The 15,688-nt window shown below is 40.8% G+C and overlaps 1 protein-coding gene across 1 annotated transcript; it reads left to right on the forward strand.

Moving 5' to 3' along the window:
- The first annotated feature begins 803 nt into the window (after positions 1-803).
- Grxcr2 (glutaredoxin and cysteine rich domain containing 2) lies at positions 804-12,806 on the forward strand. Its single transcript, XM_027927517.1, has 3 exons — positions 804-1,139; positions 6,730-6,957; positions 12,624-12,806. Exons 1-3 carry the CDS (start codon positions 804-806, stop codon positions 12,804-12,806), a joined length of 747 nt encoding a protein of 248 aa, XP_027783318.1.
- The last annotated feature ends 2,882 nt before the right edge of the window (positions 12,807-15,688 follow it).

The following is a 15,688-nucleotide window of genomic DNA, read 5'->3' on the forward strand; positions in this document are numbered from 1 at the left end:
GAGACTAGTTCTGTGCTTGCAAATGAGACTTAATGTATAAAATACCTAGAAAGTGGAGCTTCTTTGGTTAACATGGAGTGGAAGACCCTGATTATAGGACCCTTGACCTCCTCCTATTCTAAGCAACAGCCAACAAGACACTCCATTGTATCCAGGTCCCCACAAGACACAGTTTGAAAACTTTTGGCCTGGTGTACCGCTCACGGTTTTGGAGTCGGGTCTGAGTTTGATTGCCTAGTCTGTCACGTATTTAGCTGTAGTAGAAGTAGAAAATGAGGAAATAGCTCAAAGCTTCCCTTTTCCCTGTGGAAAAGAGACAATTCTTTGTAGGGTTATTGTGAGCATGAAGCAAGATAATGCATGTGACAACCTCCCCCCCCCACACACACACACTTATTAAGTGTTCACTGGATTGTAGTTGTTGGTAACAACAACAAGACAATCGCTAATTGATTAAATGTCTGATCCTTATTGAATTGGTGCTTGTTTAGTCTAATAAACGTATTCATCCTCAGGTTAAGACAAGCCAGGGTTGAGTGAAGTTATGGATGAGCTTTGAATTAGGAGGGGAGCCAGTCTTGTCTTATATTCCATCCATTCTATAAGCCCACGGTCCCCTGTCTTTTCATGAGGGTCCATCAATATTTTATGTGTGGGTGTCAGTTGCTGTAAACTGAGTATACACTAGCACCAACCTGAATTAATCATATGCAGGAGGAGAGAAAATAAAATGCCTTTTCCTTAGAGCCCAAGTTTCACTGGCTGCCCGGAAGCCTGAAAACCACAGGGTGAACTTTCTGCTAATGGAGGACCCCGAGAAGAAGCTGAATCAGAAGAGTGATGGCAAACCCCGGAAAGTACGATTTAAAATCTCCTCCTCTTACAGTGGTCGAGTGTTGAAGCAGGTCTTTGAGGATGGGCAGGAATTAGAGTCGCCAAAGGAAGAATACCCTCACAGTTTTCTCCAGGAGTCCCTTGAGCCAATGGATGGTGTTTATGGGTCTGGGGAAGCCCCCAAACCTTCGCTGTACTTCCCTAAGCTGACTGCTCAGAGGATCAGTGTATTCAGAGAGGGCGATGCCTACACTTTGGCAGGCAGCCAGCCTCTGTTCAATGATTACAAGGCGAATGACCATAAGGTTGGTATTGTGCGTGGTTATAAGCTTTAAGGGTAGGGCTTCCTGCAGCGTGTCTAGAGAAACACCTAAATGCTTCAGATTTGTTTCTTGCTCTCACCAGCTACCATCCAGAGCCATAGATGCACCAAGCTGTTATTAGAATAATATTTCCGGGACAAAAATAACATGCTTGTTGACTACTCATTGGAAAGTGCAATGAGCATAAATAGCATTCAAATTCCATCCAGGGTAATACCTTGTAATTGGGTCTTTGGCTGAGTTTTCTCGGTGTGTAAATTAAATAGAGGTGCAGTGGTTTTCAGGTTGCCAGACTGCCATTTTAGAAAATTATGCAGCAGTGGGTCGTTTTGTTTCCCGAAAGAGCTGAGTGTTTGAAGGTGCCCATTTTACTACAGCCGATTTCTCAGCTGCGGTTTATCCAAGTCTTGTTTTCCTGCTGTCACCTTCCTACTGCCTGCTTTGTAAGTGTTTGTCGTTTATTATTTTTGCCTTTCCATTGCTCATTAGCATGGACTCTGGTTAGCTGGAATCCTGGGAAGAGATGGTGAAAAGCAAATCAACCAGAGATGTGACCTGGGGAGACGTTTGAGCTAATAGTTCAACTGAAGCATGCATTTTATCTGTGAATTTCAATTATCTTCTCTAGTACCATGTATAATCAAGAGCCCATACGTGATTTTCTTTTAAGCTAGAAGAATCTGGAAAATACTTGCAGATGCCAAAGTTTGTAGAAGATGTGTACATGCTTGTGCCAGTGGGACCATGGATGCCTTTTTTTTCTTTTCATCATTAAAAATAATTATACAATGTGTCTAGGTTATTAATAAATGACACACCAGGGTATGTTATCATCTCTAAAGTGTGAAATTCAGATAATTACTTCCTAATCATTTTTTATTGTTCATTTCCTAAGGGAATAGACACTACATCTACTGTAGACAAATGTATTGAACTTGCTGTAATTGATACAGTATAATTATAGGAATGTCCACAATTACCAAAGATTACCAGGCTTCTTTTCAATATTTATGTTAGTAGAGTAACATATACATTGTTAAGTGCTATCACATATTATCTCTGTCTCTGTCACATTGGATCTTTGCCATAATCTTGGAGAGAATGTTAAGGTCATTCCCACTGTGCAGGTGAGAAAAGCTAAGTGCCAAGTTGATGAGGGATCCGCTAGGTATTACAGGGTCCCTTGACACAGAGTCAGAATAAGAATCCAGATCTTCTAATTTCTCATGCTTTTTGCCTTATGGCATCTTCCTTTTTAAGAACAAGATGATTACATAACAACAATGACAATACCAACATCAACACCAACAATAATGACAGCTACCATTTATTGTGTACTTATTACTAAGGACTTAGTATTTATCTTAAGCTATATTTGCAGGTTTAGAATTTAAAAAAGCCATACTTTATACAAACCTCATACAAGGCCATGGTAGACAATTTTGGGCTGCTTTATAAGTCATATGCCAAATTCGGCATTTCTGTAAATCTGTGATTTGATGTGGATTTACAATACCTGGTAAGTGAGTCTTCATGGCCACACAGCTCAGCTGGTTAAAACAGTACTCTAGAGGATTCCTGTTTGGGTTCATTATCTTTCTATTCTTTGTTTCCTGATCAAATGCCACATCCCAATCTTAGCCAGGTTCTGGGTTGGAGGGGCCATGATGGGTTTGTGTAGCATCTCCCACTGAGAAAGTTTGTCCATGTGGTATTCATGCAAAAGAAGGAGACAAGAACTGGAATGTCATGATTTTTCAATGGCAAATCAATTGTAAAATAACCTCTAGTAACTACTGGCTAGGAGACCACATTGGGTAGTCGTTAAGAGCAATGATTCAAAGAAAAGTTTTCTGAGTTTGAACAGACATTTGTACCCCAAAGTTCATAGCAGTTCACAGCTGCTAAAGGTGGAAACAACCTAAATGTCTATTGGCTGATGAATGAATAAACTGATGAATAGTACATACACAACAAGGCCATACTATTCCACCTTTAAAACATAGGAAAATTTGACACACCACAACATGGATGAGTCTTAAAGACATTAAGCTAAGTGAAGGGAGTCAGTCACAGAGAGACAAATACTGTATGGTTCCACTTACGAGAGAAACCGGGAATTGTCAAATTCATAGAGATATAAAGAAGAATAGTGGTTGCCAGGTGCTGGAGGTAGAAGAGAAAGAGTTAGTGTTTAATGAATTCAGAGTTTCAGTTTGGAAAGAAGAAAAAGTTCTGCAGACAGACAGATAGATGGTGGTGATAGCTGTATAATAATGTGAATGTGCTAATGCCACTGAACTCTGAGACACTTAGAAATGGTTAAAATGGAAAATATTATGTTATATATATTATATCACAATAACAATAATACTAATAATGCAAATAAAGCAAGTTTTTTTTTTTTTTTTTAATACCAGGGGTTAAACCCAGGGAATTTAGCCACTGAGCTGCATCCCCAGCCCTTTTTTTATTTCTTATTTTGAGACAAGGTCTCACTGAGTTGCTGAGGCCGGCTTTGAACTTAAAATCCTCCTGCCTCAGCCTCTCTAGCTGCTGGGATTACAGGTATGTGGCACTGCACCCTGCTGAAAGCAAGGACTTTTGATGTCATTCAAACCTGGACTTGATGTCCATTTCTACCCATTTGGAGTGTGAGCTTGTCACTCTACTTAACTTTGCTGATCTTCAATGTCATCCATGACACGAGGGCAGTAGAAGTGAGTACCTGCTTACAGAGCAGTTATTGTGATTAATGAAGAGAACACACAGGAAGCACTTAGCATTATGCCTGCACCTTGTATCTCTTTAGAAAATATTACTCACCATTGCAATAAAAAGCAGGTTCTTATCAAAGAAATGTTGATTCTTTTTTATTTTATGTGATGGGTGGAGAAAGCGGCTGTAAACTAATCTAAATATTTTAAGGAATTAAAACTGAGGTTCACAAAAATGTGGAAGCAGAAAAGAAGGGAAGTAACAGTTACTGAAACTCATTTCACACGTACTATATAATTTCATCTTCGTGATATTTCTAGGAGAGTTTTACAAATTGAGAAAACAGAAGTTCAGAAGGATTAAAAGCTTGCATGTCTCACACGGTTGTCAAACAATATTTGGATAAAATTTGAATCAGATTTGTCTACAAAGCCCATCACATTATTACTACCCAATAAGGCATTTCTGCATTTAAAAACAGCAATGGAAAGATTTAATAATACCTGAATATCAATCTCTAGGCATGTTGTCACAGACACTGGAGTATTTTAAAAATGTTTACCCACCAGGTGGCCATCCTGGGCTATGGAAGGAAGCGATAAATTTCTGACCCCATCCTGACCCTCTCATACAAAAGTGGCTGCTCCTCAGGGGCAACTGGGTGTAACCAGATAATGAGAATTTCGGTTTCACCGGGGAGTTTCCTTAGACACAGGGAAGAATGTGGCTATCAGCATGACAGAAACTTAACCACACCTTCAAGGTGATTTGGGATCTTCCATCTTTGGAGTATATTAAAAAATACTGACTATGCAGCTTAGAGGCTGGGGTTGGAGCAGATGATCCCTGATGCTCTTCACATATTCAGAGTTTTGCCTTCCAAAAAGGAAATGAAAAGAAGACAACTCGAGATGTGAAAAGGCTCCTCGTAACTGAGCCTCTTTGGCTATCACTGGGAGTAGAAATGGAACCTTCCAAAGCTCCTCCATCCTTATCTTCTGATGGTCGGAAACTGATAGTCCGGAGTGTGAAATAGGAGTCCATTGTGCATAAGACGACAGGAAAAGGAAGCTGCTACATGATCCCTCGACCAGAGGGAGAGAAAAAGGGCCAGGTAGGGAGCTTCACAAAACTCCACACTGCTTCAAAAAAGGGAACTTGAACACTGAAGTCTGGCTGAAGTAGGGTTTTGGCTGAATACATGAAGGTTTTAATTAGGGGACTGCTCGACTGTAGCATCTAAGTAGATTTGATTTATGTAGTTTTGTAAGCAGGGGAAATATTTCATGAAGGCATTTAGGTATGTAGCATGAGTGTGCATGCACTACTGAAGAACAGTTCCCAATAACAGCAAAAACAACAAAGCCCACCATTAGCATAGTTCCTCCAGCTTTTGAAAAACCTATTTTGTATTTTCTATACCACCTCCCATCTGCAGAAGTTAATATCATTAGTTTCAGGGATCAGAATAAAAATATTTAACAACAGGGACATACCCAACCAGCATGGAAGGCAGCAGAATTGGGCAGGGTCCCAGGATTTGAGGTTCTAAGAATGAACTCTTTACCCACTGGGTTTTGGGATGTTCAAGGCTCCTGAAGGGAAGCTGGATAATAGGAGGGCATTCAGGAGTCTCAGGAAAATACCTGTTTACCATCCAGTGTGAAGGGATTTCTGTATTTTAGTAACTAACTTGTCTGTGGTGGTGCCTCCCAGCTGCATGTCAGCCCACTTGCAAATGAGTAAATCGGAGTTCTGAGACATACTCAACTCCCCTGTACCTCACAATAGGTGGACCAGAGAATTGGGATTCCATGCTGTCTGCCTTCAAGCTGTCCTAACTTTGGATAGATCAAGGAATTCCTTGACAGTTATTCCCCGGACAACTTACTGCTCTTCTCCTCTTCCTCTTCTTCCTCCTCCTCCTCCTATGCTGGAGATTGAACCCAGAGTCTTACGTGTGCTAGGAAAGTGCTCTACTCCTAAGCAACACCCTTATCCTCCAGGCTTCTTTACTGCATTATGGTATTGCCCAAATGAGTTCCTGAGCAAACTATTAACTAACATAAGCTAAACCCATGCAAGTGAACATGAGCTATTGATAATGATGCTCTAGAAGCATATTTATTGATGTAAAATATTTTCATGTTATATGGATTATCAAAAAACAGGTTACAACTGAGTAGCTACATCAATCCTCAATTGGGAAAGGGGAATTCTTGTCAATAGTGCAGGGCAGGTGTTAAGAATGTGGGCTGTAGGAGGACAGACTTGGGTTTGAATCCCAGGCAGAGAACCTGAGTAACTGCCACCTTGGAAAGATACTTAACCCCACTGAGACACAGTCTCCTCATCTGTAAAATGTGGAAACTTCCTCATAGGGATGTTTGCAGAGGGGTAAGGTAATTGGTAAATTGCCTAGCATGACATCTGGCACACAATAGTGCTCAATAAATGGTATCTGCTGATATTGCCTATGCATTGAAAAAAGTAGAGCTATATTTACATGAATAAAAAAAAGTGTTAAGTTGTGTTTATTAAGCACCCACTGTGCCCAGCTCTGCATTGATTGTTGTGGTGTTCTGAAGCTCTAGACCTTGCTCTCCAGAGTCTGACACTCTGAGTAGTTTAGCTTCGAGAGTTACCATCAACAAGAAGGAAGAGGTTGGTTTTCATAGCTTTCAGAGAAGGTAAACAAGCCATGGAATGAACTATAACTCTGGTCTGATGTGTTCACAATCTTTGAATGTTGGAAATTCCTTCTCTCCTACTTCCTGGGGTGTTGGACAGCTTCTGCAAACCTGTATTTGGTGATTGGTGGTGAAAGTTTCATGTTTCTTCTCCATTTCTCTAGCCTCCACCTATTATAGATTTTGGAAAGATAATCATCTACACAAATAACCTGAAAATCATCCGAACCCCAATGGACAAGAGGGATTTCATGAGGAAAATTCTCCAGAAAGAAGAAGTGGCTGAGGAAGAGTCTCTGATGAGCAAAGAAGAAACCTATGGAGATAGAGACCAGAATGATGGGCCTTTGTCAGAGACGGAGAGCACATTTCCCCATGATCAGTACATGCAGGTGCGTCAGAGGGCCAGATTGTCCCACTCGGGGCTGACCCTACAGCTGTCCAAATCATTTTGATTATTCACTGTTTAAGTCAAAACTTTTGAATACGAATACCCAAAATGTCTAAATATTAAAGATGTGAAGACACTTTAGTATTTGTTATATTTTAATGGTATGTTATTAGCAATAATCATAGAACAAAGAACATATATAAATCCATATTTAAAATATTCATAATTTAAAATTTTGGGGGCATACTTCTTTTGAGATATGATTATGTATTTTTTGGTTTCACTGTGCAATGTGGCTTATGAACAGCTAGTTTTAAAAGCTCAGGAAAAGTCAGCTCTTTCCTCTTTTCCTGGGTTCATTTGTGCTTCTCATACCACTATTATCCTCGATTCAGTCTCCTTGAAGACATTGCATAAAGCCAGGAGTCTATTTTGCAGACTAGTTTAGTTAATGCTAAGCAATAATATTTGTAAATCCATGATCCCAGGCCCAACTAAACTGCAATAAAAAGCATTATGTTGAAAATGAATACAATTGACAGCTGAGACACTACTGTCAACAACACTGAAAGTCACACCTACTCCAGGGTCTCTTGGGTACCACACTTGTCCAGGGATGGCCTGACCTAGTGAGAGCACCAGTGCTAACCGGTTTATTAAAAATTAGAAGCTGGGTGTGATGCACGTCTGTAATCCCAGCTAATCAGGAGGCTAAAGCAGGAGGATCACAAATTCAAGGCCACCCTCAGCAACTTAGCCAGACCCTGTCTCAAACGAACAAAAATATTAGTATAAAAATGTCTTTAAGAACATTATTAAAGCTTAATTTCTTGGCCTATTTTTAGATAAAAAGCAGATATAATATAAAAAGCAGTTGCAATGTTTTCCCTCCACAGCCCTGTGCGTGGGCCACCACTGATCAGACAAGCTCAGATGAGGGGAGGAGGAAAGTGTCCTTTAATCCACAGTGTGAGGTTTGGGGTGGGGAGTCAACTTTGATGGATCTACGCTAAGAGAGTAAAATCTTGGGTAGCAGGAAAATGAAAATTTGTTCTTAGATTCCATTTAAAGCATTCTGTGGAACTCCCTGTCACCTCCCATGAGTTGGTGAGGGAAGCTGAGTGATGAATATCCCACTCTGGGAGGGTTTAGGTGATAAGAGTAAGAAAGTGGGAACTGGCCTCAAAGTGACAGCCAAGGTGCCAAAGACCCCCTGTCCCTTCAGTTCTCTCACCTTGCGAGTCCACCCACCTTTCCACGACTCCTCCAGCGTCCACTTTCTTCTCTCCTGCTTTCTCATCTCCCTCCCCTTCCCCAGAGCCCCAGCTACCCAGTCTCCAGAGAAAGACTCCCAAGGTTCTGTTGGCATCTACTCAGGTCTCTTTCCAACCTGATCTCACCTTTAATAATGGATTTTTGAAATGAAAATCTGATTCTGTCACCAACTTCATAAACTAACTACCTGTCTAAGCTTTTGGTATCCTCTCATTGCTTGGTATAAAACCAAGACACCTTTCTCATTCTAGAAAGCTCTGAATGGCCTGCTGACCTCTCCAGCCCTGTTTCTCACACCTCTCTTCTCATGCTCTCCACCCTGACACACTGCTCATGGAACCATCCCTCATATGTTCTTGGTTCTTTCCTACCAGAGGCAAACCCCCTCTGCCTAGAATGTTCCTCAGGTTCTCTGCCACCTTGCCTGCAGCCCCTGAGATCAGGGAGGAAACATCATCCCCTGAGAGGGATATTCTCAGGCTTTCATGAAGATAAATCCCTCCAACATGGATCTGTCGGGGGACTCTTCACTCCTCTTCATAGTGCAATTTTTTTGTGAGTGCTAATCTGGTTAACTTTTGTTCTTGGCTTTTGATTTGGCTTCCATGATGGTAGAGGCATGTTTATGTTGGGTGCAACATAGAGGTTTGAGTGTCAAAAAAGTAATGACTGACATATAGTACGTGCTCAGTAAATATTAATTAAATGTTTGTTGAAAGAATATTGAGATTTAAAACCAATGTACAAGCTGGTGAGGAATACTCTGTCATTGCCTTTTCTTGTCTTCTGCGCAGAACTACTAAGAACTGTAGCAGGCAGACTACTGAAAGTTGTAATCTGAAACTCTACTTTCTGAATTAAAAAAAAATTTTTAATTTTACTATTTCTCCTACCACATTGCCTCCTTTAGGAGCACTTTCTTTTTTTGGGGGGTGGTGGGGAAGAGGGCTAGAAATGGTAAAATGCAGGTCACATTGCAGGCCTAAATGGGAAAGCAACAGTAGGCCTGATATGACAATTACCTTTAAATTCAATTTGGAGGGATGCGTGTTTCTTAGCTGTAGTGCTGTAAACTAGGGCAGAGCTGTGCAGGCAGACGGTTGCCTTGAAAGGTTATACTTCACTTGTCTATCCTTTAAACTCTGCTTTAAATTGCTATTTGTTTGCCCAATCCCTCATGCAATAAATGCCCAGACAAGTTTTCTTCTAAAAGAGAGGGTCAAAGAACATCAAGAAACCCCTTCTGACCAAGAGACTCTTTGTTCTGTTATATGGAACCAGGACGCAGTGAGAGCCTGATGAAAGAGCAGGGCAAGGCTGAAAGCCAGGCCTCGCTTGAACCTCTACATCAACTATCAAAGAAAAGGAGAAGAATAATTGAATCGAGACACAGTTAAATGTACAAGGGAAAAATCTGGCTTTGTGCTCAGTGGATTTTAGAATATACATCGTCTGAGTTTCGTTATGCTTTATGTGATCTCACCTTTGAGATAATAATAGTGATGTTGATGATGATGATAATTGTAACAATAATAATACCAGCTGCTATTTATTCAGGGCTCACAGTTGCCAGGTATCATGCCCAGTGCTCCTCATGCATCAGTCCCTTTCATTCTTACAGGAGCCTGAGTGGCAATAGTCTGTCTGCAGCTGGGGAAACTGAGGCTCAGAGAGGTTAAGTAACTTGCCAGAGATAATTAAAGCCAATAGTCAAGTCTAGGCTAGGCACATCTCTCTGCCAATGTTACGATCACATCCGCCTTGCCGTGCAGGCTCTGGCTGGTGCTGGATGCCACCATCAAGGCTACCTAGCTTTTGAGTGAAGGTAGGCTGAGTGGTTCTGCTAGAGTCTAGAACCTAAACCATGCTGTGCAGCCATGCTCTATATCTTGCTGCTAAATATTTCCTGAGAAGAATTTTTAAAAATATTAAGAAAAGAAGAAAGAGGCATGTATTTCATATGTATCATATGACATATAGGCTCATTAAATACTTGTTGAATTAGTTGAGTGACTAAACAGAGCAGGTTCCTGTGGTACAAGCCTATAATCCCAGAGACTCAGGATGCTGAGGCAGGAGGATTGCAAGTTCAAGGCCAGCCTCAAAAACAAACAAACAAACAAACAAACAAACAGGGCTGGGTTTGTAGATCAGTGATAGAACATTTGCCTAGCATGCATGAAGACCTGTGCTCAATTTCCAGTACCAAATCTCTCTCTCTCTTTCTATAGATATATATGCAAATATATTTATTTTGAATACTTTAAAGGAAGAAAAGGAACTTCTTCATTGTTCATATATTAAAATATGGCAACAAGTTTTTTGTTTTTTAAATTTTTTGTTTGTTCTTGTTAGTTAAACATGACAGTAGAATGTATTTTGACATATCATACATACAATGGAGTATGACTTCCCATTCTCAAGGTTGTTCATAATGTGGAGTTACACTGGTCGTGATTTCATATATGACCATAGGAAAGTTATGTCCGATTCATTCTGAGGAATTTCTCATCCCCATCTCCCCACTCTTCCCCCCACATCCCCCTATCCCCTCTGCTGCCTATTGTGAGGTAGCATCTGCATATCCAAAAGAATATTTGGCCTTTAGTTTTTTGGGATTGGCTTATTTCGCTTAGCATGTCAATCAAATATTAACAAGAGTACACAAACATAATGGGTTGGGTAACCTCTTCCTTCCCTAAATCTGGAGTAAATAAAATTTAACATCTTCCTAGGCACATTGCAACATGATGAAAGTACTTTCAAAACTTCTGTCTCTCTTTTCAGAAATGATTTTTATTTTCAGGTTATAAAGGAAGCTGTGTTGGGTGGGTGGAGCTGTCTTGATCCTAGAGTTTAAGAATAGGAAGTGTTCTTTAGATTGTTGATGTGTTTGTTTATTTGGCACCAATATGTGAACAACAGTGGGATGGACACTGCCCTTGAAGTGGTGGTAAGAAGGTGCTGTCCCAGGGTGCTTGTTGACTGGCTAGCAGGTGTACTCAGCAGAGCAGGAGACCTGCAGCCAGGGGCAGTGCAGACGACAGTGGGCAGGGCTCCTCCTCTGGAGGTGTGGGTGGGTGAGGATCATGACTATAGCAAACTTAATGAGATGGGCTTTGCTGGGGAGAATGTCCTTACCAGAGGGAGCAGAGGCAGGTCCATATGAATTCAGACCAGAGTGGGTGGGCATCTGGGCTAGGTGCTGTAGTTCTGGGATGATGAAAAAGGGATGGATTTGAGAAAATGTTTGAAGGTGAAATGGGCAGGACATATTATTGGATTCACTTGGTATCAGTCTGGTATCACCCCTTATTTCTTGGGAGATTCACAGTTTATAAGGAGTGTGAAATTGCAGGTTTCCTTGAGATGTCTTAGGGGAAGAGCAAGATAATCACCCCGGTATATTTTCTTTAGAGTCAAAGTCAAGGACTGGAGATTTATTGGCAGGACTTAGGAGGAAATGGACTTTTATGGGGAATCTACGGAATGCCAGAGAATATTGCATTTATACATATTCTCTAATTTGGTATCCCAGCTACTCAGACATTCCCATTCCCATTTCACAGATAGAGAAACAGATTAGAAAAATGAAGGGAACTGTCCAAGTTGTACAGCTGCTATCACGCAATAGCCTCAGTCTATTGACTCCTGAGCACAGAGCTCTTAGTCACCAGGCCTTACACAGTTCTCAAAGAGGAATAAAATATGCCAAGAAATGATAGCTAAGCTTTGAAGGCTGGTAACACTGATTCATTTATTCATTTGTCCACTCAGTCTCTCCGTCACACAAAATGATCTTTCTTGGGTCATCTACTATTAGACTACAGTGAAGTCTATATACATAGTCACTAGCAGCTGGAACTTTGGTGATCAGTCCCCTGGGATCAAAACCTGCCTCCTCTTCTTCCCAATTGTGTGTGTGACCATTGCCAATTAACTTCTCAGTATCTCATGTTTCTATCTGAAACACTCATATTATCTCACTGGGATGTCATAAGAGTTACATGGACTGATACATAGAAAGCTCTTAGAACTGTACCTGGCACCAACCAGGCATGCCACAGGAGTTCACTGTTAGTATTTGGCAGTGAGAAAAATAAAGTCTTTGCCCTTATGGAGCTTACAGAAATAACACGTCAGATGCTCACAGGCATGATGAAGAACGTGAAGTCTCCAAATGCCAGTTGTGGTGGTAGAGGATGCTGTCTTAACCCATGTTCACCAGATAAATCCTCTCTGATAAAACTGCTGTTATCCTGTGTTCCGGCCATCACTAGCATTCGTGGGAAGTATTTTTCTCTAATTTTGTCCCAGCCTTTGCCAAGACCTGCATGTGAATAATAAACTTGAACTTGCTGCTATAACTAAACCCTGGCCTGTCTCTTGCAGGAAGGGGAACTTCCCGAGGACAACTGTTTTCACTGCCGAGGTTCTGGCAGTGCCACCTGCTCTCTGTGCCACGGCAGCAAGTTCTCGATGCTGGCCAACAGATTTAAGGAGTCCTACCGGGCCCTGAGGTGCCCTGCCTGCAATGAGAATGGCCTGCAGCCTTGCCAGATTTGCAATCAATAGCTGTGGCTTTTGCATGTCAGCTTTTATTGTACTCTCCCTAAAGTTATTTCTAATAAACTGTCCCCTCCTCCTCCTCCTGCCTCTCCCAGCAAGGAAGCCACTGCAGCTGTAATCACTTCCACCGTTAGCAAAACTCAATTATTCAGTGACATTTTGTGAGGCTGGGAGCATCTCCATGTGGGTCTAAGTAGCAGGGGCATTTTTGAATCAGAGTCAGCTTTGAAACCTGTTCTAAAATTATCCTTTCAGGAATGTGTGCACGTATCTCACTTGATTTAGCTCAGTTTTCACCTTGCACCAGTGAACAAATAAATGTACACTTCAGGCAGCAGGTTGAAATTATTTTCTGGTTGGGAGGTATTTTGCAAAATTATGTGGTAAGCATGGACTCAAAAGGCAGCTTTCTGATGAACTGAATTCCTGTTGCTTATAATATATCTGAAATTGTCATTGGTCAAATTGAATTTCTAATTAAGCAGAAGAAAGAGAGAGCCAACACTGAACACTCCAGCAGGCCACCACAAAACAGGATGTTCATCCCGAGATAGGCAAGCTGAGGAGGCTTGTCCTTCTAAAGTCTCCCCTGGGGGTTTTGCTTAGGTAGCACCCATGCAGGCAGTGAGCAGGACTACTTCTCAGGTCAAGATGAGATGGGACATTTTGAGTGCCTCTAACCACTGAAGTTATAAGCCAAGTCGAAGCTATTTATGATAAATTTGGTGCTCCAGTACGTGTGTGATAGGACTTTTTCCAGCTCCTGAATGGTTACCAAATAAACAGATCTATTTTAAGTTTAATATGTAGCCACAATGTCTACATAAAAGATGACAGATATTTTGTAGATATCTGTTGGAAAACTTCTAGGAGAAAAACTTTGTAAGGATGATTTTAGGCAGTTATATTTCTACTGTCCACAGATGCACATACTGTGGATTATTTTCTCCTAAGATTTGTTAGTAAATTAGAAAGACACTTTTGTTAATAAATTTTTGTAGCCCTAACATCCATTCCCCATGTCCCTTGAGAATAACACTGTAAAATCTCTTATCTATTTGAGACCCATTACTTTTCTATGATGATTTTGATTTCATAACTTAATCATTTTTCAAGATTTGTTTGTTAATCTCTAATATCCAGCTATTAAAATACTTCAGCAATGGAATGCTTTGGGGGCAACATAAATACTTCTAATAAAACGCATGAAAACGTTTTTTTGCAGTCATATTATTTGCTTGCCCTTTCTTACTACTGCTCACTAGCTTCCTTTGCTTCCATACTTAACTACCTCCTGCCTCTTTGTATGTTTTCTCATAGCTGTCGACTCCTCTGCCTTTTCAGAACACCAGGGAAAGAAGTGGTGTTCAGAGACTTTTATATGGTATTCTGGTTTAACATTTGACCACAAATACTGTTGGGGCCTCACATGCCTGCATGACAGTCCTGCTAGGTCCTTGATGTATGCTGTTGCCCAGAGGCACCAGCCCTTTGGTGTTGCATGGATCTTACAGTTGTAGAGTTGCAGTGCAGGAGGCAGATATGCAACAGATAATTATAATAGAGTGTGACAAGTTCTGGGATAATTACAGGGACACCTTCCTAGGCTTATTGGCTGTGGTGTGTGTGTGTGTACGCGTGTGCTGGAGATTGAACCCAGAACTCACCAAGCAACAAACACTCTACCACTCAGTGACACCTCCAGTTACCTTAGTGGGCTTAGAGAGTCTCTACAGATGAGGTGTGAGCCTTATTATCTTCTCTTCCTTACCCATGCTCTTAAGTGACTATAATTCTTAAAAACCTCACCAGCAGCTCAGGAGGCTGAGGTAAGAGGATCAAGAGGATCAAGGTAAGAGGATCAAAGCCAGCCTCAGTAACTAAGCAACTTGGTGACACCCTATCTCAAAATAAAATAATAAAAAGGGTTGGAGACGTGACTCAGTGGTTAAACTCCCCTGGATGCAATCTCTGGTACAAGAAAGAAAGAAAGAAAGGAAGGAAGGAAGGAAGGAAGGAAGGAAGGAAGGAAGGAAGGAAGGAAGAGAAACAACAAAACAAAACAAAACAACTACAACAAAAAACTCAGAATAAATACATCTACTAAGGATTACATTTGTTTTATTAATTGAGAAATTATCTATTTATTATTGTGCCAGGAACCCTTAACATCTACCCTTTTACAAGTTTTAAGTATACAATATGTTAATTGTTGACTATCAACAATTTTTATTTTATTGAACATCAAGGATTTTTTAGTAGACAAAATGGACAAAATTCCCACCCCTGTGTAGCCTACATTTCAGTGGGGGAATATAGATACCTAAATACACAATTTAATTACATATATATATTTATATATTTGGTAACTGCAGGAAGCCACAACTATCTATCTATCTATCTATCTATCTATCTATCTATCTATATCTATATCTATATATATATAGTAACATATAATACAGAAAAACATTTATACAATATAAAATATAAATATAAATACAAGAACAAAAGAATTTCCAGTATATTAGAATGGGATACATAGTTGAGAGAAAAATAAGACAGTGAGAGCGATGGAGATTTGGACACTGGTTCAGTTCTAGTTTCCAGGGGGGCATTGTTGAAAAGGTGTCACTTAAGTAAAGGCCTAATGGGGCAGAGGGAGTGAGTTGTGTCTGGGGTAACATCATTCTAGGCAGAGGAAATGGCAAGTGTTAGACTCCTAGAAAGGAGAGCAACAAAGAAGCCAGTGTGGGTGCAGTGTGCACCTGGGGACAGGTGGAAAGGATCTCAGAGGGGAAGGCTGTAAGTGTTGGGTGAGGGGACGCTTTCCTATTTTGCAGAAGCCTTGGGGACTGTGAGATGCTGGTCTGGACAGGGGCTGTTCTCTG

Source organism: Marmota flaviventris, chromosome 5, assembly GCF_047511675.1.
Source record: "Marmota flaviventris isolate mMarFla1 chromosome 5, mMarFla1.hap1, whole genome shotgun sequence".
In the NCBI taxonomy this organism is placed as follows: Eukaryota; Metazoa; Chordata; class Mammalia; order Rodentia; family Sciuridae; genus Marmota; species Marmota flaviventris.